The sequence below is a fragment of the Cyanistes caeruleus genome, chromosome 6, assembly GCF_971803275.1.
Source record: "Cyanistes caeruleus chromosome 6, bCyaCae1.hap1.1, whole genome shotgun sequence".
Taxonomy (NCBI): Eukaryota; Metazoa; Chordata; class Aves; order Passeriformes; family Paridae; genus Cyanistes; species Cyanistes caeruleus.
This window is the reverse complement of record NC_141706.1, coordinates 58,001,108-58,025,039: the sequence shown is the minus strand read 5'-3', so window position 1 is coordinate 58,025,039 and position 23,932 is coordinate 58,001,108. Positions and strand designations below refer to the sequence as shown.

General features: G+C 40.8%; 1 protein-coding gene across 1 annotated transcript in view; it reads right to left on the bottom strand.

The window, feature by feature from the left end:
• The window catches only part of DYNC1H1 (dynein cytoplasmic 1 heavy chain 1), a 45,106-nt gene extending 21,571 nt beyond the window's left edge, over positions 1-23,535 (bottom strand). The window contains exons 1-35 of the mRNA XM_086892131.1: positions 23,185-23,535; positions 20,522-20,609; positions 19,752-19,925; positions 19,281-19,536; positions 18,170-18,356; positions 17,712-17,983; positions 17,375-17,602; positions 15,822-16,898; positions 15,336-15,515; positions 14,253-14,402; positions 13,853-13,999; positions 13,568-13,708; positions 13,259-13,435; positions 13,047-13,157; positions 12,845-12,964; positions 12,373-12,612; positions 11,682-11,837; positions 11,204-11,317; positions 10,480-10,590; positions 10,195-10,404; positions 9,660-9,806; positions 9,274-9,440; positions 8,433-8,606; positions 7,564-7,729; positions 7,295-7,483; positions 7,025-7,213; positions 6,050-6,332; positions 4,626-4,726; positions 2,964-3,123; positions 2,455-2,698; positions 2,093-2,276; positions 1,402-1,614; positions 995-1,233; positions 728-884; positions 105-332 (exon numbers count right to left, since the gene is read on the bottom strand). Of these exons, the coding sequence (XP_086748257.1) occupies positions 105-332; positions 728-884; positions 995-1,233; positions 1,402-1,614; positions 2,093-2,276; positions 2,455-2,698; positions 2,964-3,123; positions 4,626-4,726; positions 6,050-6,332; positions 7,025-7,213; positions 7,295-7,483; positions 7,564-7,729; positions 8,433-8,606; positions 9,274-9,440; positions 9,660-9,806; positions 10,195-10,404; positions 10,480-10,590; positions 11,204-11,317; positions 11,682-11,837; positions 12,373-12,612; positions 12,845-12,964; positions 13,047-13,157; positions 13,259-13,435; positions 13,568-13,708; positions 13,853-13,999; positions 14,253-14,402; positions 15,336-15,515; positions 15,822-16,898; positions 17,375-17,602; positions 17,712-17,983; positions 18,170-18,356; positions 19,281-19,536; positions 19,752-19,925; positions 20,522-20,609; positions 23,185-23,455 (7,251 nt within the window). The 5' untranslated portion in view covers positions 23,456-23,535. The remainder of the gene's footprint in view (positions 1-104; positions 333-727; positions 885-994; positions 1,234-1,401; positions 1,615-2,092; positions 2,277-2,454; positions 2,699-2,963; positions 3,124-4,625; positions 4,727-6,049; positions 6,333-7,024; positions 7,214-7,294; positions 7,484-7,563; positions 7,730-8,432; positions 8,607-9,273; positions 9,441-9,659; positions 9,807-10,194; positions 10,405-10,479; positions 10,591-11,203; positions 11,318-11,681; positions 11,838-12,372; positions 12,613-12,844; positions 12,965-13,046; positions 13,158-13,258; positions 13,436-13,567; positions 13,709-13,852; positions 14,000-14,252; positions 14,403-15,335; positions 15,516-15,821; positions 16,899-17,374; positions 17,603-17,711; positions 17,984-18,169; positions 18,357-19,280; positions 19,537-19,751; positions 19,926-20,521; positions 20,610-23,184) is intronic.
• Between the last annotated feature and the right edge of the window lie 397 nt (positions 23,536-23,932).

The window sequence follows — 23,932 nt, the reverse complement described above, 5'->3', positions numbered from 1 at the left end:
GGAAGTCAGATTTTCTATGACAGGCTGTCATAAATTCTACGTATGGTGTACCTGTGAGACAAGCATTCTTACTACTTTATTCTATAATGTAATCTAAGTTATACCTGCAACATTGGGGATGCTGCTTCTTCTCCTTCATCTTCTTTGCCCTTTCGCCTGCGCTGAGCTTCCTCCTCACCTTCATCCAGAGGAATGCTTCTTAGTCTGGCCAAGAAGTTATTGAATATCATGTCTGTACTGAGAACATCCTCACTGAACCAGACCATACCACACCTTGACACAGTAGCCAAAGTGGCGTATTTCAGATCCTGTACTTCAAACATGATACGCACCTGAAAAATAGAAATTTAAAACAACACTTATGAGTAAAAACAACCAAGATCGAAACAGTACAAAAACCCTTTCCCTGAAAAAAGAGACCTTTTAAAATATGCAAATTCGTATTTAGACTCTGAATAATCAACATCAGCATTATATGGTCCTAAGGCAAGTTCATCATTATTGACATTTACCGTAAGATTTATATAATTCACATTTTGTCTTACAGGGTCAGAGAAAGTGTAACATGAAATGTTTCCAGAAAAACCCCTTACCCCACCAAACTGTAATCTGAACTCAGTATTACTTTGCTTGTGATGAGAAAGAGGCACAACACTAGTATATATTAAATTAAACCAACAAGCTTATATACAGCACATAAACACAATGTAAAAAAAAGTAACATTACATTTGGTGGGAGGCTGAGACGTTCTCCATTTGGCAGAGTCAGAAGTTTGTTGTCATCCAGAACAGAGTTCAAGTTCTCAACCCATTCAGGGTCTACATCACCATCAAAGATAATCCACTGACGTTTTTGTAGTTCACCTCTCACATTGTCTATGATTCTATATTAAATGAAATATTCATTGAAGTAGAGAATTAAGACTCAGTAAGGTGAGGTTATCCTAGGTACAAATGTTCCAGCCATTTTGTATTTGCGCTATTAAAAACTTACTTTCTCAGGACATGTGTAAACAAGCCATCTGTCCATTCCCTGGTATTTGGATCCAAAGTACCATAGAGGTGATCTTTGCTGATTGCTTTTGGATCTATAATGTGAGCAACACCTTCCACACCCTCCAGCCGTTCAAGGGCCTTCAGAAGTACTCTCCAGGCCATGCTCTTTCCACTTCCAGAGGGACCAACCATCATCAAACCATGATTTATCTGTGTAATCTGATACAGCTGAAGAACCTGTGACACAAGTAATAACGTACCAATTAACTTCAGCAGTTAATTTAAGCTTTTAGGTATTGCTTGTTTAAGACAAGAAAAATTTAAAAGCTTTCAACTCCATAATATAAAAGGAAATTTAGTCTTACACATAAATTTCAGCCCTACATTTTCAGTTTTATATTTTACCTTTTCAACCCACATGCCACCAACTTCTTCTCCATCACCATAGGTAAGGTACATTTCCTGACACACTTTCTTAAGTTCCTCTCTCAAGGCTGTCATTTCTCCACGGTGATACTGTACTCCAGGGAATACATCAGAAAGGAGACTGAACAGCAGTGGAATGTCTTCTGCAACCAGTTTTGGTACCATAGTTTCACATACACTTTGGATCAGGATCTGCAGAGAGAGAGTCACATTTCATTGAAGATTTTTTTGTAAGTTCGCTTTACCAAATGTGTTTGACAAGGAATACTTCACTAAATATTTTATTGATTAAGTATGAGATTAGGGTAGTCTTAGTCAAAACAGCTATTGATTTGGTTTCAACTTTGGAACTACCAAATGATTTCCTGTTGATCTGCAGTCTATACAAGTCTTTCTTACGTCTCTTCATTATGCTTTTGGAATTAATTGCTGAAGATGCTGAGTAGCAGTGTCATGAATGCACCACCTCCTGTGAATGCATTTTTCACCGTGATTCAGGGACTTGGAAGTCATGTTTAATTTGGTGATTTCAAGTTATCAAAGTACCTTTGGTAGCTAACATTATTTTGTTCACATGGCTTAATACTAAATGGTAAACACTGAAGGATTACTTTCATTATTTAGTGTGCATCCTCTACCACAGAAGTAAAGAATTTTGCACACACATTACCTCTTGCTCTGGCAAGTTCTCAGCAATTTCTCCCTCATCAACAACTTCACCACGCTCTTCCTTCTCCCGCTTTATCTTCTGAATCCTCTCCCTCTTCACATTTCCTGCACTAACCAGAACACTCTTCAGTGCTCTCAGGCCAAAATCATAGTGACTTTGGGAGGACAGCTGTTCATCACAAAGCCTAAGAAACGAAAGAGACAAAATACAATTTGATTCTTAGTATGAACCAACATAACACTAGGTAAATATAATTTTTTACTTGAAACTATTGTTTAAAATAACTGCTGCACAATGTGCTTAGTGAGTTGTAAAGAATATAAGTTCTACTGTTACTGACTGGAGCCAAACTTGTTACTCACTTGAAGAATGGTACAATCTTATTGGCAAGAACTTCAGCAGTACGGAAACCTTGGGAGTACAGCATGACCTGGGCAATCAACTGACGGTCTGGTTTTGTCATTGCCAAGCTACGGAACAACTTCTTCAGATTGTCAGGCAGATTAGATCTGCCTGCATAGCCAGGATTCATGGTGATGAAGATTGCCATGTCAGGGCTCACTTTGACTTGTTTGTTCAGCAGCTCACAGGTAATAGGTGTTGCAGCTGAAAAGAGAGTGCATTTAGTTATACCTGAGTCAGTGATCCATCACTCTGAGAACTGAAGTCATACATTATTCTATTTTAGTTTCCTATAGTAATGGACAGCAGGTTCTCCACTACTGCAATTAAAACAATATAAATTTCTATGAACTGAAAGTTACATCAAATATTTAAGTTTTGCAATAAAGTAGCTTCATCTTTACATTATTTGCAAGAAATGTAGCTGAACAAGAAAACAACATGAAGAAGTTAGAGAAGAATTACATACTCTTGTCATAGTTGGGGTTGGAATGCTCTCGCAAGGCTTCCTGGATGCACTGAACTTGCTGTGAAACTGCAGAGAGCATTCGCTCCTCCAGTCTGTTGAACTCATCAAAGCAGCCCCACGCACCCACTTGGCAAAGTCCCACAAAGATGCGTCCCATTGCCTGCATGGAGAGGGGAAAATTCACTCAGTTGCTTTGGCAAAAGGAACAGAGAAGTCCACTTCATACAGTGCATCCAAGGCAGGAAGAAGCTGTGTTTATTTGTAGGTTACTGCATTTGTAGTATTTTAAGAGTTATGAAAGGGTTCTGAAGTTCAGCTTTCACTGCTTCACAGAACTACAGAAGATGATCATAGCTCCCTATTACTCTCTTCTGCACTCAGTGTACTGCTCCAAAACAGGCAAACTAAGTCCACTGCATAATGTTTTGCTTGCCAATACCATTACAGTCAGGTGCAGTCCTAGTCCTTTATCACAAGCAGGGTACAAGAATTACAAAACATTTCAGAAGAGCAAATCGGATGGCCAGAGTATGATAACCTTTCTACATAAAGAACAACCTTTAAGGTAAGATTCTGGAGAAGGCAACATGACGGAATGTAACGGAAGTCTAGAATCTACTGGTTTCAGATGAATAGGAATCAATTATTGACTGTCTTTTCTACTACAAGAACTTAAGCACCATTAAAAAAAGACAAAAAGAAGCTGCCCCTTCATGAAGTGCGTAGTAATTGTGCACAGTGGAATAATTTGGTAAAGATGTTATAGAACCAAGTGTGCAAGTGGATTTAAGGGAAGAAATGATACATGAAGAAAAGGAGCATGAACAGAGTAACACACTTATTCTGGGACATCCTGATTGTCTTAACTGTCAGATGGAGGAAGGGAGCTGGGGCAAGGAAGGATCACATTATCTGTGGTATTAATACTCCCCCTTAGGCATTTTCTTATAGCTACCCCTGCAAGCCAAATGCTGGCTAAATGGAATCCTGATCTGGTCAAAATACAGCTGTACAGAAAAAAATCCACACACGGGCAACCCATCAGAGTCCGTAAAGTTTAGTGATTCCTTTTCCATCTTTTTATATTGTTTTTTATCTATACACTTGACCAAGGTTTTCATCTGAAGAAAATTTGCTGTGTTACAGTTTACAGAGACATCTCATCTGGTTCTAAGTTTGAAGATATCATTAATCTTCAAATATCTGGATAAATTTTCTTAGTTTTGAAGAATTCTTCACATGCTGAGGTAAACTGCACAGCTGTGTTGTAAAGAATAATTTGGTAATAGTACAGCTACTTCAGTAATCTCACTCTCATCTGTTCCTCATTAAACCAGTACTATTAATGCAAACTACATAGTCTAATATACTTTCCTAAAGCCAGGCTTAAGTCCCTGCTCCTGTATTTCCTTTCCCTCGATTTGCTGTTACAGAACTACCTATTCAAAAACCCAGAACCCCCGCCCTAGCAATGTTCCATCCTACTTCTGCTTTAGGCATTTTTTTTTTGTTACAGAGCTTCTACATGACCCACAGATACCAGCTCAGTTAGGATTTACACATAATCATCTTGAAAATAAACACTGTTGGCCGTTTCAGGGTTTTGAAGAGATTCCTACTGCTTGTTACCAAAGACTACATTGTTTTAATCAAACAGCTTACCTGGAAGTCAAATGTTTCGTCACAGTTGAAAACCAACACAAAGCGGCCAAGCTGATGTCCAAGAGCTTTAACAGATTCTGTTTTACCAGTACCAGCAGGACCTGTTTTTGAAATGGGATGGACATACTTTAGAGTTTATCATCTGAGTAGCACTGCCAGCTCATGCAATCTGCCAGCATGTTGATTGTGCAGGTGCCTTTTCAAGAGGGTTCAAACAAAACCTAAACTGTTTCAACTTCCCCCAAAAGACTATTTTGTTCTTCGGTATCTTAGTTATAAGTGTTCTGCATGTCCACATTAACACTGTATTGTGGGGCTGCACATCCTTTCCCCAGTCCACCCCCTAAACCCCATCCCAAGTGACACTACAGTCTCAGGAATGCTTGTTAGGCTTTGATTAACAGCACCAGTTAACTCCCCTTGAGCTTATCAGAAACCATCTCTGCACTCACAGCTTCTGCTGTCTAACAAGCTACTGTTCAATATTTTCTGTCTTGAATAACAGAGCATGTAGAATAATATTTCTCTTGTTTGACTTTTCAAGAAAAGTTCCAGTAACTACCAATTTGGATCATGGCCAGGATGGAAATTTACTGATGACTAGAATCAGTAACTTTGCAGCTCTGTAAACAGTGGTCCTAAGTGAGATCCTTTGACATCTCCTGGACTGCAGCATGCAGCATCTCCCTCCCAGTGGAATGCCTCCTGGAGCTTGTGATCCCTCCAGTATGCAATGGAGGATTGCCACTGAAAGTTGACAACTGAACCTGGACTGACCTCCCCCCTCCCTTGACACCCAACCCTGCATTTCTGGAGAGATGCAAAGACATCTGATGTATTTCACTGAACTCAAGGGGAATTTTTTATAGGTATATCTTTGCACATACTTCATGTCTGTGTGCTTTATGAGTGCTGCCAATTTAGGTCTATAATTAAGCTAAACTTTTCATCAAATTACTGCTGTGCTTATAGAAAATCCTACTGAATATAATTTTGTTTTAAATTAATCAATTGCTCAAGTACTGCTATTATTGTATTGTTAGGTAATTAAGTGTTGCTAAATCTTTTACACCTAAATTTGTTCCCGTCTAAAGCTAAGTTTGGCAAGGGACCCTTGTGACCCAACAGTAGTCTCTCTTACCCCTTTGCATCCCTTACTGTCATCCCTGCTTATCCTTCTGTGTCCCCAGTCTCCACATAAACAATTTTAGATTTTTTAAGATCAGATTTCTCCTTGTGCGCTTTATCTATATATTCTGTAAGTAACAGAATGAACCTTGCCATAGAATTTTTTGTGTTTACAAATTCATATTAAACCTGCCTTTGCTGATACCTCACTGGTGATTCTTTAAGTGACCTAAACCACTCATTCTCATATATATTAGAGAAGGTAAGAATTTTATACACTTGTCTCACAAACTTACCAAATGGTGACCCTCCAAGTCTTGCCTCCAGGGCTTGTGTCATTGTCAGGTAGCAGCGGTCAGTGAGAGGAGTCTGCACCAGCTTATCCTGAACCCCAAGGTACTCAAAACCATAGTTGAATTTTGCATTTGCCATCTGAATGGAGAGCTGTTGCAGCACATCTGTCTGCTTTGGGTCAAAGTAAAACCGCATTTGGCTAAGCCACTCGAAGGATTTGGAGTTGTCGATCTTGCTTTTGATCAGTGATCTTGTAACATCTCTCTGGTGCACCAACTCAGTGATCTGGAGAATGAAGTAACTTGTTAAGACCACAGCAATAAAAGCCAAGAAAGACATCCTCATAAAGACAGGAATCCTACAGCTTCTCAGATTAGCACAGTGAATTGCCATCACTTAGAAATCATGACCTAAAACCTGTCTCTGGTTTAAAATCTCTTGCTACAAAGCCGAAACTAATAATATCACCTACTGTTCTTAATGACTTTCCTAGTTTACAGCAAAGCACTTTGGCCCAGTTAGCCTGTTAGGCTGTAATTAGCCATTACACTACTGAACTTGGTATTTTACTTGCCAGAAACCAAGTATTTCCCTCTAGAAATAACCCAGGATGATTTTAATTCTCCCCCCACCTCCAATCCCTATCTACAAACAAAAGCACACTATGATTACAATAATAAACAATTTAATGACAAATTTCACATTTAAATGAAAAAAAATCAGTAACTTCCATACCTGGAAGATCCAGTTTCAAGATCAATTCACTGAGATAGCCTATAACATGGTATCATGCATTACGCTGACTAGAGTAAAAAAATACCACCACCTACATTAAGGATCAAGCCCTTAAGTAATTGCTTAATTCGCACAAAATCTCTTCCTGGAGGAATATTAAGTCTTAGACTAATCAATTTTTTCCTTAAAATTTAAAAATGCGCACCTGTAAACCCTGAAAAAGAAAGGAGTTTTTTACTTACCAAGTGCTCCAGTTTCCTTCTGCGAAGGGGTGGCTGCTCCATCAGCACAGAGTCTGCCAGGACATTGAGTGTGACCTCAACATTGGCTAGCACAGACTGGAGAGGACTGTTGTCTCCACCTCCACCATTGAGGGCTGACTCCACGTTCTCAGACCAAGCAATCTGGGCTGACAGCACAACAAGCTGAGCCTGTGTAAAAAAACCTCATCAGATAGTTTTCCTTGCTGAAGTAACCAAGCTGCAGTATACTTAAGTGTTCCACATTAATACCTGGTATTTGTCAATCCAAGAGATGTAGACTGCTGGATCAATTGAAGTTGCTTTTCCAAAGATTTCTACTTCAGTAACAGACTCTGCAAGCAATTTAGCAAGGGTAACTCTCATTTCTTTCTCAACAAGAGTGAGCCACTCATTGATCTTGGGATGTTCTGTGATGGAGACGGGTGTTTTGAACAGCACCTGCAAGTATTAAAGGTTTAAGTCAGCCCACATTCACCTATTTTTGTAATTTTATTTTGAAAGAAATACTGCAGCTGTACCTCCTCTCCTTCACGTGAGGATATTCCAAGAACTACAGAATTGTCTTCATTGAGAATAATGCTAGAAACTCCAGCAAACATTTTCTTGAAGTGTTTCTGCAACTTAGCAACATTTTTGCTGTTTCCAATGATTTCAAGCAAGTCTTCATCACCAACAAAGTAGAACCTATTAATTACATAAAATTAGATCTATATCAGAACTCCAACTATCACTTTTAATTTATAATTTGTGCTTCATCCATGGCCACTACAAGCATTTCCTCAACACTACAAGAGTGCATGAACCATTTGCTAGCAGTTATACCTCAGTGTTATACCTCAGTGTCCACATTAAGTTCATGTGGTCTGTACCATACAGAAGCGTATACGTGCTCCACAGTGTGGATCATTTTCTTTACTAATCCATCTCTGAAATACCCACAGTAGAGTTTGGCACTGAATTGCCTATCAGCCATGAAGAGCTCCTACTCAGTACCTCCCTCACTCTTACTTTCTCATGCTATGTGACAAACTAGTTGAGGACTACAGGTAAGTCAAAATCAATGACCGAAATACTGGACTGTGACAATTTGGACACTGTACTTCAATCAAATGGCAGAAGAAGCTCTTCAAGTTACAGAAATCAGCTGCAATGGTTCCTTAGGCAATATTCAAATCCTGTAACCAGCCATAGAAGAGCAAGTAAAGGAAGTTTCAGCCCCACTTCCAGAGAAGTAGCTGTAACTGAATTCTGTATATAGACAATACATATTTAAATGGTAATAACATCTCATATATATGCACCACAGAAGAACTGGCAGAGACTTTACAGAGCAGTAAACCAATTCCTGCACAGAAACTTGAGATTAATTCAGGAGTCAACTGCTTACCGAGGGAAAGAGGACCTCTCCCTTTCCAAGTACTCTCCCAGTGCTTTCTGTATCTTCCCAAGTAAGTCTGCCAGTCTTTCTAATGATCTCTGCACACCTTGAATGTTAAGAACATCCATCACAAGTGGAGATTTGGACACCTTTTTCATGAGTGCCAAAAATTCAGTGCTGATGCTGCAAGTAAAATAACACAATACATTAGTGCAAACTCAGTAACCACAGGCCTACAGAACACTAAAGTTATTTGTCTCTAAATGACCACCCACCACTAATGGTTGCAGCAGCTCCAGGGAGCACAAGCCTAAATTCCCCAAATTCCTCTTTATCTACCTCAAGCCCACAACAACAAAATCTAACTTCTTTGTAATGTTCAATCTACGAAGTCCAGGGCAGGTCTAGTTATCTTTACTTCCTGAGGAGATGCATAAATATGATTCTTTGATCTGACTGCAAGCATGTGTGTGGAATGAGTAAGTACGATCAGACCAGCTAAAAAGAGAGGAAGTAAATAATGTTTAAAGGGCGAGAGTAAAGGCAGCAACAGAAATCTGTTTGCTGCAGCCACAATGCCAGAAAAACCCTTGAAGTAACTGACAGGAACTAGCAAGGAAAGCACCTGAGTCCAAATCATCTTCTAAAAATTGTACATCAGCTTGTTTACTATAAACGTTTTCTGCCATAGTTGCACATCTTGATGAACTTGTATCTACAGCAGCTGTACCAGATAAAAATGCAGTCAGTATTTCAACTCAAGAGAGTGCTACAAAAGAGACATGAAGTTTCAGGCCTGTCCACATGGTGCCCCAAGGGAGGAAAGAAAAGAACAAAATTAAAAAGTTACCTCTGGAACCGCTGGGTCTCCACAGGCAGCAAGTGCTTGATGTCTGCACTGCCAGTAAAGATACCCTCCAGGTAGACCCACCGTCTCTGGACATCTATCCAGACATCAAAGAGTGCCATGATACGGTTCAGCTTATCTTCCCAGCTAAGGGCATCTTCCTCAAACACCTGAAATTTAAACACTGCATTAATATTCATTTTAATACTATTAAGTGTTTGACTACTAGTAATTATTAGAGGAAACAGTTTTTTCACAGTTATGCATATACAATTAACAGTCTGTCAGCTTTAAACAGTGAATATAGCCCCTGCTTACAAAAATAAAAACTAAACAGAAGGGGAAGGCAGAAATAAACAAAAATTCTTTAGCTCTGTTCTCCATTTTACCTTGTAGTATGGTGACAGCTTCATAGCAGACACACTGTTAATGTGCTCCTTGACTTTGTTGAAAAGGTCATCCCATCCACGAATCAAACGACACTTGTTCTGGTAATTGACCAAGTCCAGTTCATAGGTGTTCCACACTTCTCTTATCTGAAGAAAACAATGTTTCAGATACGACATCAATCATTTCTGCTCCAACATTGTTACAAAGCAGAAATGAATTACAGTAATCAGATACTATTTTTTTACCTGAAGAATCTGGCTTTACACTCAAGCTTTTTGTTAAAAACATTGAGACTATGATGCAGTTCAAGGTGGGATCTTTGCAGTCACTACCAAGAACTGCTTTTCCCAAATAATCAAAGTTTCAACAGAGGAAGTTTACATAGCTTTAAACTATTCCCCAAAACAGAGCAAACCATGGAGTCTTGGCACCTGTTTCAACAGCTTAGAGTGACAAGTTTACGACCCAAGTAGCAATCTGACAGCAACCCTCAGGTTTGCTTTTACATGCGTACATACAAGAGCTGCTACTAGCCTGTTTCAAGAACTCTTCCAAAGCCATCTCTCCCTGAGCCACCAGCAGAACATCTTTGACGATTGCTTCATTTCTCTGTAAATCAACATCCCAGATCTGGCCCAGGGTCAATTCTGAGACAACCCAGTTAACATGAAGCCTCTTCATCAGTTGTTTCCAGTGTCGGTCTTTAAGTGCCTCGGATTTCAGTTCGATGACTAACATGTTTATCTACAGAAGAAAAGAAAGTTACATCTTTGAACTTAAATATAAAACACATGCATTTTAGAAATGTGTGCAACTTACCTTCATGTAGCCCTTCAGAAGTCTCTGAACATACTCATAGGAGGCATACTGCCGCAAACGGGCAGGGAAGTTTTTCAGTTGGTTCAGCAGACCATCCAAGTTTTGTCGAAGCTGTTAGTAACATAAAATAAATGAAATCTTCCTCTACAATCTTCCTGCACATAGTCATACAAGTTCCCTATACATTTTTCACAGAAACTCTCTCTAATGAGACTTTAGCAACAGGACAGCTCTTTTAAGTGTTACCTTTATTTCCCTAAGATGAGGTTATTCTACTGCTGAGAATGTAATTTTATTGGTCTGATTGAGATTTATGATGCAATCTTGTCACAGGCAGTTAGTTTATAGATGAGTGTTCTTTCTGCTATTTACCTCCGGAGCACTGAACTAAAATCAATGCTGTTTACTCAACTGTATAATGAAGTTTCTCTAATGAGGTCTAACAGCCTATGTAAAAACATCAGTTTCTTCTCCGTAGATGCAGTCCAATCTCAAACTATGGAACATGCATAAATTCCCTGTAAAATTACTTAAATTACGACAATCCTGTGAGTATTTTTTAGCTTAGCTTCAGAAGAAACATCCTCACAACATACTGAAAAAGGTACCTAAACACTGAAAATGATCCAGATGCACAGTAGAGCAAGTCTGTCTCAAGAGGTGTAATTTCTCATTTGCATTTACTTGTGTCAGTTATGTTTTCATGTATACAAAACTGAAGTACCTTGCGAGGCTGTACTGAGACCCAGGGCTGTTCTTTCATTTGATCAATCTGTTCCCAGACCTTAGAGAGTTCAGACCAGACACCTTTGAGATCCTGGAGCTCTTCAAGGGCTACCTGTAATAAAGAATGTATCAAACATCAGCAGTTATTCCTAATTTCTTTAAAGTCAATAGTATGAGTGAGTTAAACAAAATACTTCTTATACATCAAAAACCTTCGGATACCTTGCCAGCTCAACAGAACTGCAACAGCAAGTGACCAAGTACATATTTTCTATCTCGGCTCACGTAATAATGTCAAAAGATTAAGACAGTCAAGGAAGAGATCACAGACAAGCTGTGAAGGCTAGAATTGAGTCAGTGAGGAGACTGTGCCCTGATATTAATACAGAACACACAGCAGTCACTCTCCTGAGGGAGAAAATGACAGAACTGAAACACTTTTATCCAAAGCTGGCAAGTGTGTGAGCCGGCAGTACCTGGACGCGCTCCTCACTGCCACTGAGCAGTCCAGTATCTGTAAGTTCCAGAGCTTCCTTGGCCTTCGCGCACTTCTCACGGTCATCCTTCAGCCTGCCGAATTTTCCTTCGTAAATGGTAAGAGCTTGAAGAGCCTCTTCTGGACGCAGATTTCCCTAAAGTTTGCATGGGATACATTAATCCAATAATCCTAGAGTTACGCTGAAGGCATATTAAAAGTGAGGACTAAATATAAATGTTGGTTTGTCTAATTTTTTTACATTCCCATTCTGCTGACAATAAGACAACATACTAGTTAGTCTGCAATAATTCTCATTTCTTTTTTACATGCAGTTTTTGGCTTTACCAAAAAGCACTTCGGTGGGGGGAAAGAAGAGCAAAAAGCAGCTTGCTTCTGAATCCTCCTACATGCATACCTCTGACACATACTTGTCTCAGACAAAGCTCTCTTAGTCAATAAAGTAATTTACTTTTCTGCACCTAACAGAGGCCTATGTTTTAAGGGTAAATTTCCCTCTGCAAATACTGCCAAAAATCAAAACAATGACAGGTTATTACAGAACCCTTACAGAGACTTTTACTATCACCTAAAATGAAAAACTGCAGAAAAAGCATAAGAAAAAACTCCCTATTTCTTACTGAATGCAGTAAATCTACCTCATTCACTGAACATTAATTATCACTACTTACTGTTACAGGCTTTGTTTTCTCCCAGTCTGTCAGCAAGTCAGTTGTTCGGCTCTCCACTGCACGATCCTCTTGAACTATTTTCATCTGCAGATTTGCTACTTGTTGTTGAATGGCAGAATCCTTCCTACGCATAATGTCATTAAAGGCACCCCATTCTCCTTCGATGTTGTCAATGTACAGCCAAGAGGAAGGAAACTGGAACCTTTGTTTCTCAAGCAAGCGCTGACCATTGCGATAAAGCTACAAGACACAGTGGTTTTAAGTTAAAAAGACAAAACTTAAGCTGCAAGGCTAAATAAACATACTTTAATAAGTTCACTATAGAGCTCACAGGATTTTTCAAAATATGAAGTTTGACTCTGTTTTTAAGAGAATTTGAACATACTTCTATGATTACGATGAAGCTGCATTTTATTAGCTAAGCCTGACATTTCTACAAGTCAGAATCATTAACAAAAGACAATAAACATACCTCAACTTGCTTTTCAAACTGTTTGATTTTACGTTTCAAGGACTGCACGTATGTGATGAATGTCACAGCATCTGATGTGCTAGCAGTGTCCACAGAATGCTGCTCCAGCTCTTGACGGGACTGTTAAGGGCACAAATTAGCATTTTAGCATTCTACAACAGCTGATCTGAAATCTAAAAGCTGGAATTAAAGCTTTTCTTACCTTAGAAATTTGTGAATGAAACTCTGTCATATTCTGACCAAGCATTTGGCCAAATTTGCTGAGCACTTCCTTGTGCCAGGAGTCATACTTCAAGTTCACCTTTGATTGTACCTACAAGTGAATGTTACATAGTAATTTGTCATCCTTGCTATTTTCTGTTAAACATCTATTCTGAAACTCATTTATCACAACAAATAATTACAATTTCTTACCTTGCCGTAGTCTATGACAACAGGTCCAAACTCCTTTCTGGTTTCTGCATTGTCAAATGTTCCTCTTGCCTTTCTTATCTGAACCAAAAGGGCCTGCCACTTATTCAGGTCTTCTCCAAGACGGTTGTAAATATTTTCAGCTTGCATATCCCACAGACACTGGTACTGCAGCCAAACCTAATGGAGGTATTTCACAATGTTCAGAACTCCTCCAGTGTATTCCAAAAGATGTGTTTCCCTCCAGCCCCAAGGAAAACTGAAATTCCATGTTCATTTTAGCTGTTCCATTATATCCTGTCAGCCTCCTACCTTGACATACTGCTCCACTTCAGTCACAATTCCCATGACAGCTGAGTATGACTCCTCCAGAGCTGCAGGGCCATCAGGCATCCTTGTCAATGCATTACGATAGAACTTTTCTTCCTCAGACAGCTCATAATGCACTCCAACCTAAGAACCACAGTTATACTTGTGATATACATGAACTTCCAGGGCACTCAGGTTTGGTTTTAGATCAACACACTAATATACTGAAGACAGTTAATTACTAAGTGAAAGCAATTGCTCAGACTTAGACACAGCTTCATTACTTACCTGATACCTCTGACTTTGAATTCTTGGCAATGACAGGATTACCATTTTCCAAGAAAACATTTCTTGGTAAAGTTTGTATCTACAGTCTTCAATTGGAGGATTCAAGTATATCACCTGGTTGGTTATTCTTAGTTCATGTACAATGTTCTGCAGAAACAGTAAAAACACCCAGTTTTACTGGCAGATACTGCTATATATAGACAAGAATTTTGAACTTCAAGAAGCACTTTTCCATTATCAACTTGCACTAATATGGAAAGAGGAAAATACTTCTCCAAAAAGAGATGCAGAAAAAGTATTTATCTTCCATAGAAGCCTCAGAAATAATTTCTGCATTAGTTAATTGACAATAAGGAAAAAACCAACCAACCAAAAAAAAAAAAAAAAGAGTAAAACTTACTTTGATCTTGGGTTCACCACCAGGCTTATGGCTCACTTGAGGAGCATCTGTATCCATGTCAACTTCTGCTTTGTCATCTGCTTGTCCCAGAAGAACCTGGGTCCAGGCCCTCAGTCCAGCTTGCAAACGAACACCCAGAATTCTTTCAATCTAAAGAAAATGAGGCACATTGGAGGAAAAAACTGCATATTCACTGCATGAAGATCCCCATTTCCAATATATTCTGACAAGTACACTACAGCACCTCAAAGAACCATGTGCTCCTTTACTAAGACATTCCAGCACCAGAAGGGGCTTACAAGAATTGGAAGGACTGTTTACTAGGGCTTATAGCAATAAGACAGGGAATAATGACTCTAAATTGAAAGAAAGGAGGTTTAGAATTAGGTATTAGGGTGGTGAGACACTGGAACTGGTTGCCCAGAGTTACAGATGCCCCATCCCTGGAAGTGTTCCAGGCCAAGCTAGATGGGGCTTTGAGCTACTAAATAAGCGCCATCACTGCCCATGGAATGGGGCCACAACTAGATGATTTTTAAGGTCTCTACCAACCCAAACCATTCCAGGATTAAAGAGGTTTAGGAGTTTTGGTAAATTTGCACTGAATAAAATTTAAAGCTTCTCTTGGTACTCATGGACTTTAATGTAATTAAACAATTTGAACCATATTGAAGTTGGCCTAGTTGACCAGTTATCTGAAACTTAACAGGCAGAAAGAAACAATATAAGGGCAACAACTCTTTGCTATCAGGATAGCAAATTTCCACCACCCTTTATCTACCTTGCTCCCCCCAGCACCCTCTAGGCCATCACACTGTATATCAAACTCTTTTCTTCAAAAGATGAAACTCCCCTTGAATTAATTGATCCCAAAGGTCAACAGCAAAAAAAAAAAACCCAACACAGGTCTTGCATCTTCTGCATACCAAAAATACCCTGAAATTTTCAGGGAATGAGAATTTAGTCTCTGGTATGACTATAAAAGTCACTCTGGGTGACTGTAAAGACAATAATCAAAATATATTTTGCATCTGAATAAAATGTTACCTCTAAATGTATACCACTCCTTGATCTCAAACCTACCTCCATATCCAACTTATTGACCCAGATTGGCAAATTTGAGTATGAATGAAGATTTAAATCATCCACAGCTTTCTGAACTCTGTTCAATATTTCAGAGAAAGTCTTGTGATCATACATGCATGTTTCCAATGATCTCACTTCCAAGTCTATCTTCTCTTCAATAATGAGCAGATCATCCACCTAAGATAGTTTAGGAAAAATGGGACGTTTAGTTTGACAGGTTAGGTCAAGGAAACAATAACAATAATCAGTAACAGTTAATCACATATCTTTATTTGGATGCAGCAATCCATCGATTTTAGCAACATCAAATGAAAATAGTACTGCTAATAGCAATTTTAGCACTACTAGAAGATCCGTTCAGTCAGCTACTTAGTGCAAGAGCTGCAGAACTGGTTCTCAGCTATCCACTGACACTTTTAGATAACCACACATTACTGAATTACAAATGTAAAAGTTTTGCAGATTTTCACAGATAACACAAACCTTTTCCTGGAAACTGAAGACAGTCTCAGCCAACCGCTGTACATATGGATCAAGTTTGTATGACTCCCACACAAGTGCAATTCCTTCTGCAATCAAAGCTTGCACCTCTTTCTTCAAGCCAGCGACCAGCAGTGAGATAGTATTACGCTCTTCTACTTTCTCACACGTTCGCTCGTATGTGCGGACACTTTCAATGAGAGAAATAGCAAATGGATAGAGCTGGTTTGCTTGGTGAGCTTTGTTGACAATTGCTAGTGGGACACGGAAACCAAGCCACTTCAGGTTTCGGACTTCTTTTGAAAGTGTGATTATTTCTGGGAGAAAGTTGACTTTCAGTTTCAGGACATTTCCAGTTCGACCTCGAACACGAGTGCTTTCAATGGTGAAGATGCGACCAGACACACCAAGGTTGCGCTGCTGAACTTTTCTTGCCCAGTCATCAAAGATCTCCTGAGTGTTGAGCTTCATGCGAAAGCTATCTCCATCCTGCTTTAGCTTCTGACCTTCCACATGGTTCTCCCAGCCTTTGCCAAGGACATCCTCCACACGCTTCATGTAAGCGGTGAGCTGCCTGTCAATCTGTTTTGCCCAAATTATAGACCCAGACACAGGAGGCAAGTCACGAACGTGACTCATTTTACATGCTTGACTCTGTGGGTATTGTACTTTAAACTTGTCATGAAGAGACTCGATATCATCTTTCACACGCTGGATCAATTGTGTTTGGTACTCACGAATGGCACCACGAATGTGAGGTCTGACAAACAAGGCGTTAAACCGGGAGAAGATTCTGAACATTTCATTGGCATTCTTTGCTGTACCGAGCTGGTCTCTCAAACGGGCTGTTATTCTTGTTTCAACTCGATCAATTCTTTCATCGTAGCGCTTCATTGCTGCCTCCCAAGCTTCTGTACCTTCTTTGGAAACATCCAACCCATCTACTTCCTTAACATTCTCGTATGCAAGATTGACTTCTTCAATTGCATTAGCATCTGCAGCATCAAACAGGACTTCTGCTACTTTCATATCCTGTGGTTCAGGTACCTCGCCTTGATTTTGCTGGGCAACAGCTGTTACCTACATTAGAATCACAGTTTAGTGAGTTGGATACTTCAAAATTTCCCTGGAAGTAGCAAGATGCAGTTGGTTCTAAAAAACACTGCACCAACCCCCTAACAATCAGTGATTAATTCTTAACAAACTTTCAGTCATGCTTCAGAATTAACTTCCAGTAGGAATAGGGCAAGACAGTTGCTTTACTAACTTTCACTACTGTGAGGCATAATCTTATTTTCCACTGTGGTTTAGCCAAATTCAAGGATTTAAACACTTATTAATCTCCTCTTGTGTTATGTCTGGACTTGCTGAGTTTATTAACATGAGCATGTATTATGAAATGTAAATCAGAATTAAAGCTAAGCCTATTAGCAAGGGCTCAAAGCGAAACATGGAAACCTAATGTTACATTCATTACATTTGTGCTGGTAACTTCAAGTAACAGTAACAACTTCGAAGAAGCCACACAAATTTTGTTTGGTAACAACCAAGATTACCTGAGGTCGCAGGACTCTCACAATGACTGCTCTCAGCTGCTCATGCTGACGCCTGAATTTCCTCATTTGATCAAGACGACTCTGGAGTTTCCTGTGGGCAGGATTGATGCGCCACACCATCTTCAGATTCTCTTCCCTTTTTCTCTTCACAATATCTCTCAGCAGAACTTGCAGCTTCTCATATTCATCATCCCAGGTTTGGAATACTTCAAAACATGCAACCATTACCTAAAAAAAGTTTTAGAACAGGAACTTTAGCTCCTAAATTAAATGCTTCCTGAGAGTCACAGTCCAATGCAAAAATACAGCAACCAATATCACAAAGCCATGAACACACCTTCTCAAATTCCTCATAGGCCACATGCATCAGTTTTCTGGTTCCCAACACTTTAAGCAGCTGAGAGCTCAGATCTCTTGAAATAGCCTCCACTAAACGCAATGCCCTTTGGATTGGGTATTTTGTGTTCCTGATTTTTCTCAAATGTGTAAATATTGCAACAAGGGCCTGCCTGATTTTGTCCAGCTCCGTAGCAGACAACAAGTCATTCAGTGGAAAGTCTTTCATCAGTGGATTATAGTCATTCACAGTTTCCAGCGCCTGTTTCAGACCTAAATGGAAAAGATTTTGAATTTAACTTTTCATTTCATTGAAATGGTAGAGACCAAAATCTCTACCTGTAACTAGTCCAAGGTTCCTCTAAACAGCATTGTTCTTTGTACCAGAATGTTCAAGTCCTGAAACAGTTTAAGTTCTGTAGAATATTTGAGAAAAATGTTATTGAACAGATATTTTACCTGTGTCAGTATCAAAGCTGACAGTTGCATGAAAACGTTTGCCATGTTTCAGAATGTCCAGAGTCAGCAGAACTTCTGGACTTTCACGTTTTTCCTGAATGCGGTACAGAGCCCTTTCCAAATTCAACCAGAAGCTTATCTCCTGCAATGCAGTGCCTGATGCAGGATCTCGATCTAATTTGGTCACCTTCAAAGTAATGGAGAGAAAGAGAAGAAAGAAACGCATTTAATTTGTGCACTTTCAACTGTAAAAACTTGCTGTTACTAAATATAATTTAAACATGCAACAACTGCCAGGTTTTAATAATCCAACCTCAGTTTTGGCACTCATTCTTTGAAAAGTGTAGGAACTACATGCAACAAATGACAAGTTTAATTCCAGAGACCTTAAGGGTTGGTTTTAGGACGTTCATGTAATAATCTTCAGCACAGTCTAAAAATGTCACCTGGCTGCTTTCCTGAACAGTGTCTGTATTCTGGTTAAAAGCAGATGAGCCAGGCAAGATAACAAATGTTTTATGCTCATAAGTAAGAAAAGACAACACTGTTCCATGAGCAATAGGTGTTTCCTGTGCACAGAGGCAAAAAATTCAGACTAGTATCACAGATGCTGTTTTTGAGTAACAACAGACAAGCAGTTCTTCTGAAAAGTATCAGGCAGAAGTATGAGGTTACAAGATAGGCCTGCAGCGACCATTGTGAAGTGTTTGTGGATGCACCAGGGGCAAATAACAAAACAGGCCAATCAGATGTGATTGAGATGTTCCTCTCAATCTGCTGGTAAGGATTTTGAGGAACAGCTACAAATTTCACAGGGTTACTGCCAGTTCCTTGAGTCTATTACAATATGTACAACATAGTCACACTCTTGGTTATTTGTAAAACAATTTAGACTAGATTCCAAATTTAGATTAGGCTTAGCCTAATTTTAGACTAGACTTAGCCTAATTTAGACCCCTGTCTCTTGGTGACTCAAAAACCTGGTCTCAGATCTTCAGAATATCCTGCACTAAGCAGCATTTTACCAGTTAATCTGGGAAGAAGAAACACAATACTACATAGAAGTTCTTATTACTTAGTTGCTTTTTACCCCTGTTCTTTGTTTGGTTACCTTTTGTATTTCTCTAATCCAGCGGTTGACTCCAGACTGTAATTGATTCAAGAACAATGGATCCTCAGCCTTCTCACCAAAATCTGTAACTTTTGGTTTTTCTCCACGTTCGTAACACTGCTTGGCAACATTAGTAATGGTTGCATGAATTGGCAGACTGATCTCTGGAATTTCAATATTCTGTTGCAAATGCAAGAGGCCCATTTCAAGCTCTGCAATCTTTTTCTCAACTGAAGGAGCCATCTTATCTCCATCCCTGAAAAAGCGCAGATGTTTCCATATAAGAAGGCAAACCAAAAACCATACATAACACAGTCAGAGTTGAACTGCTTCCAGAGTCAGCAACAGCATCATACACAACTGTGCTTAAACAATTCATGTGTTTCACTTTTTGTTATTTTTTTTTTTTTTAATCATTAAACACTTCCTTTAGTTCATTAACACAGAAATGCAGTATTTATACTGAATTACCTGTCTGCTTTGCCAGATTCTCGGATATAGGACTTGAAAAAGGGAGCAACAGCATTGCTAATGAAAGAGTGCAAAGTTTCATATGGAGAATCTTCACTGAGAGTGAGCACTCTGAGCTGAGAAGACACTGGTTTGTCGGCATCGATCACTGCTGTACGTTTGATGAACGCCAGGCTATGGAACAGAGAAGAGTTACTAACCAGTCATTTGAAACTTAAGTGACAAACAGCTTTAATCTGACTGCAAGTCTAGGAGTCAAATGGTAATCTGTGTCATCATACTTCACAATTCTTCTAACAGACTAGAATACAAGTCTTCCTAATAAATACATCTTTACAGTTCAAGCAAGCTATCAATAAGGACTCTGAAGTAGGGGCACACTAAAGAAAAAACACATTTTGCAAAGCTTCAGAGTAAAATATGCATCAAGATAATTGACAAATATGTAAGAGCCAGACATAACCAAAGAATATTGAACCCAAGTTGTGTATGTTACAGCTGCATGTATGCCAAAATTAATAAAACTTTGTTTCTTTAACCCCAGAGCTAGAAGTCCTAGGTCCACTCTTTTCAGCCACACGACACACCCTTTTTTTATCAGAGCCTCTGATAAAAACAGCCTTGAAAAGCTGTTGTGCCACTTGAACAAAAACACTGCCTGAAAGCACTAGCTATACCAGAGGTCAATTTGTAGGTAAAGTAGGCAAATCTGCCTGTGTGGGCTTTACATATAAAGAGTGGAAATGTTAAGATCTATTTTATTAATTCACCTGTTTGACTTTATTCCATAATGAATGTCAGTGCTGATACTGTAGGAAATGAACTCTTTTTCCTCTTCTCCTTCATCTCCCACATCCTCTGCAAGAAAATATAGTATGTAAGTAATACTTAATTTCTAACATATCTGTCACTCCTTCTCAACCACGTTCTGCTATTACCAGACTATTTTCTAACCTTTAAGCTCCACACCAACTTAATTAACTAAATTAGGTCAAATGTAGCTTTGCAATATCTCTCAGATGCAGAATGGGTTCATTGTCTTTAAACAAAACTCCATTAAGATTTAGGTTGCTATAAAAATAATAAAACATTACAATAAATGAATTATAACTCATTCTGAGGGAGAAATCTGCAATACAGAACGTACATTTCTTTGCAGAGAGATGTTGCCAGGACAACTATGCTTCAGTGAGAACATTTAACAGCTGCTTTTTTCTTTCAAAGGTGGCTTTTTATTTTCAGACATCTACTTTGAAAATGATTTGGAAATTCAAGTCTCTGAATGAGAAAAAAATCTCAACAGAACAAAAAGCTAAGCCATGGGAAGTACTCAGGCATTAGCACAGCCAGTGCATCACAGATGATGTAATTGCTGGGGATGCAGGCAGTCCTGCTGCAATGCAGTGATTTCAGCGCAGAAGGTTACTCCCTGTTGGGGGACACACTCTGACTGGACACAATACAGCAGACTGTCCTGTTCTGATTTCCTTCAGCCCTTCGGAGATACAGCCTCAGGGTGTCTTATCTGTGGCCCCAAGCACCAGAAGCCTGGTCACAGAACAATACAGCACTTGAGACTGCAGGAACCCGTATGAGAGCAGCTGGCAGGCTGGGGAGCTAGTGATACCAAAGAGCAGCTTTCATAATGTAGAAATAAGGCTTCTGTTTTATTGTACTTGTAATCAATAATCCACTTCACCCTATGTAGTCCATGGACAAGCTTCAATAGTAACAACATTTTTAGCAGTGTGAGAGCTCTCCATATGCTGCTGAAAGTTTCAGATCTGTTAAGTTTGAACACCTGTCTGTCGTTCATAAAATACACTCTGCCCAAATAACTGCTATCAAACCAGAAGATACAGACAGAAATGGCTTCTATGCATCATAAATTAGTATTTGGATTTTGAAAGATGTAATGAGTCTTTTAATTTCTTTTTATGCACACATATATAACAATATCTATGCCATGAGCCTGGAGACAACTTATCACCACTATCTTTATTGCTTCCAACCTGAAGTAGGGATAACCATTCTCATGATACAGGCACAGCAAAAATGCAGGAATCATCTGCATTAATAATAAACAGTTTTCTTTACATCTTATTAAACACTGCATCATGAATGCATAAAGACAGCTGTTCTTTAGTTCTCTTCAAGAAAATTAACCCTACTGAAAAAGAAGCCTCAAAACTGTGAAAGGGGACAGAGGATGATAATCTGGAAATAAGCAAAAAATAAACAATAATGGGATATTTTTAAGCAAGATCTGAAGTTTACAGTGAATAGACAGTGAATGAAAGAACCTTCTTGATGTTTCTCTCTATGTGCAGCAACTGCAGGGCATATATCAGGATGTTACACTATTTCTGTTGACATGTTAAATAATGCAATATGAAATACGACTTTATTAGGATTTGAAATATACAAGACCAGAACCACCAGCACACTAGGAGAAGCAATCCAGAAGCTTAATAGTAGAATTTTGCAAGATCACGCTGGCAGTCAGGTAGCCATTTGCAGACTGTAGAGGCTTGTTTAATAGTAAAAGTCTGCACTACTGATGAAACCTAGCTGTATTTTGTCACTGCTCATTAGGCTGCATTCTGTGACAGCAGGAGCTTATTTAGCAATAGATCTGTTGACAAGTAATTTTCGAAATAAACAGTGAGTTACAGTAGCATGTCAATAACAAACACACTCAAGCCAGTCTCAGCTTAGCTGCAATATTTCATGCAGCATTTAATGAGTTTCTGAGCACAAGCAGCACGGTCACCAGGCTTTGTTAACTAAACAAAGCCACGGTAAGGTCCACATCTTCATTTGCCAACTATGGGAACTCTCTAATCAACCAAGAAACAACGCTTTTTACAGGTCGATTTAGGCTGAGGGGTTCTCGTTTTCCCTTTATCTGGGGTTTTGACGCTCTTGTTCTGTTTCAGAGCGGCTATCTGCCTCGGCCAAGAGGTCACTTCCTCGGCAGCCTGTCTGCCGCAGGAGCGCTGTCACGGCCGACTGATGAAGCACTTTGGGTGCCTTTCCAAGCAGGACCGGCCGCAGCCGCAGCACAGCAAATCTGGGCCCACAGCCTGCCAGCAGCCCCGCCGCGCACCCGCCTGGGCCCCGGACCGCGGAACAAAGGCGGCGGGGGAGGCCGGGCCGGCCGGCGAGACCCGCCCAAACCCGGTCTGTGCCGCCGCCGTCGCCCAAGCCCGACAGCAAACCCGCAGTGCCCGGCCCGGCGATTCCCGGCCGGGGCCGCGCTGAGGCGGAGCGGGCCCGCAGTGCCCGGCCCGGCGATTCCCGGCCGGGGCCGCGCTGAGGCGGAGCGGGGCCGCGGCCACGACGGAGGCGCGCCCCTCCCACCCGCGGCAGGGCGGCGGCTGTGGCCGGCAGCGGCCATTTTGCCACCGCGGCGACTCCGCTCCCGCCTCACCTTTGAGCGTGGAGCGCTCCACCAGCACCGTGTGGACCTGCGGGTCGGAGAGGAACTTGCGCATATGCTCCAGGGCACCCTTCTCTTCCAGCGCCGCTTCCAGCGCCGCCGGCGCCTCGCCGCCATCCTCCAGCAGCAGCGGCACCAGCTTGCGCAGGTGCTTCTGCAGTACCGACACGTCGGCCACGTTCAGCACCGCCGAGCCCGACACCTCCATGCCGCCTTCCTCGCCGCCGGGGCCGCCGCCCCCGCCGCCGCCGGAGTCGGACATACCGAGGCAGAGGGACACCGGCCGGCACCGCGCTCCGCCCGCCTGACCGCGCCCCGGCTGAGCCCGCCCGCCGCGCCGCCAGCCCCGCCCGGCCGCGCCGCGGGGGAGCCTGGGACGGGCGGCCCGGCCCGCCCCGCTCCGCCCGCCGGCCCCGCCCGGGCAGCGCCCGCTCCCGGCCAACACCTATTCTTCGAATCGTGGAACGGTTTAACTTGGGGGGGACCTTAAAAATAATCTGGTTCCAGCTCGCCTGCCAGAGGCAGCAACACCTTCTACTAGACCAGGCTGCTCAGGGCCCCATCCAAAATGGCCTAGAGCACTGCCAGGGATGGGCATCCACAGCTTCTCTGGGCAGCCCGTTCCACTGCTTCGCCATCTTCACTCTAAAGAGCATCCTCATAGCTAATCTAAACCTACTCTCATTCCGTTTGAATCCATTCCCCCACTGTTCTGTCACTATATATTCTTGTAAAAAGC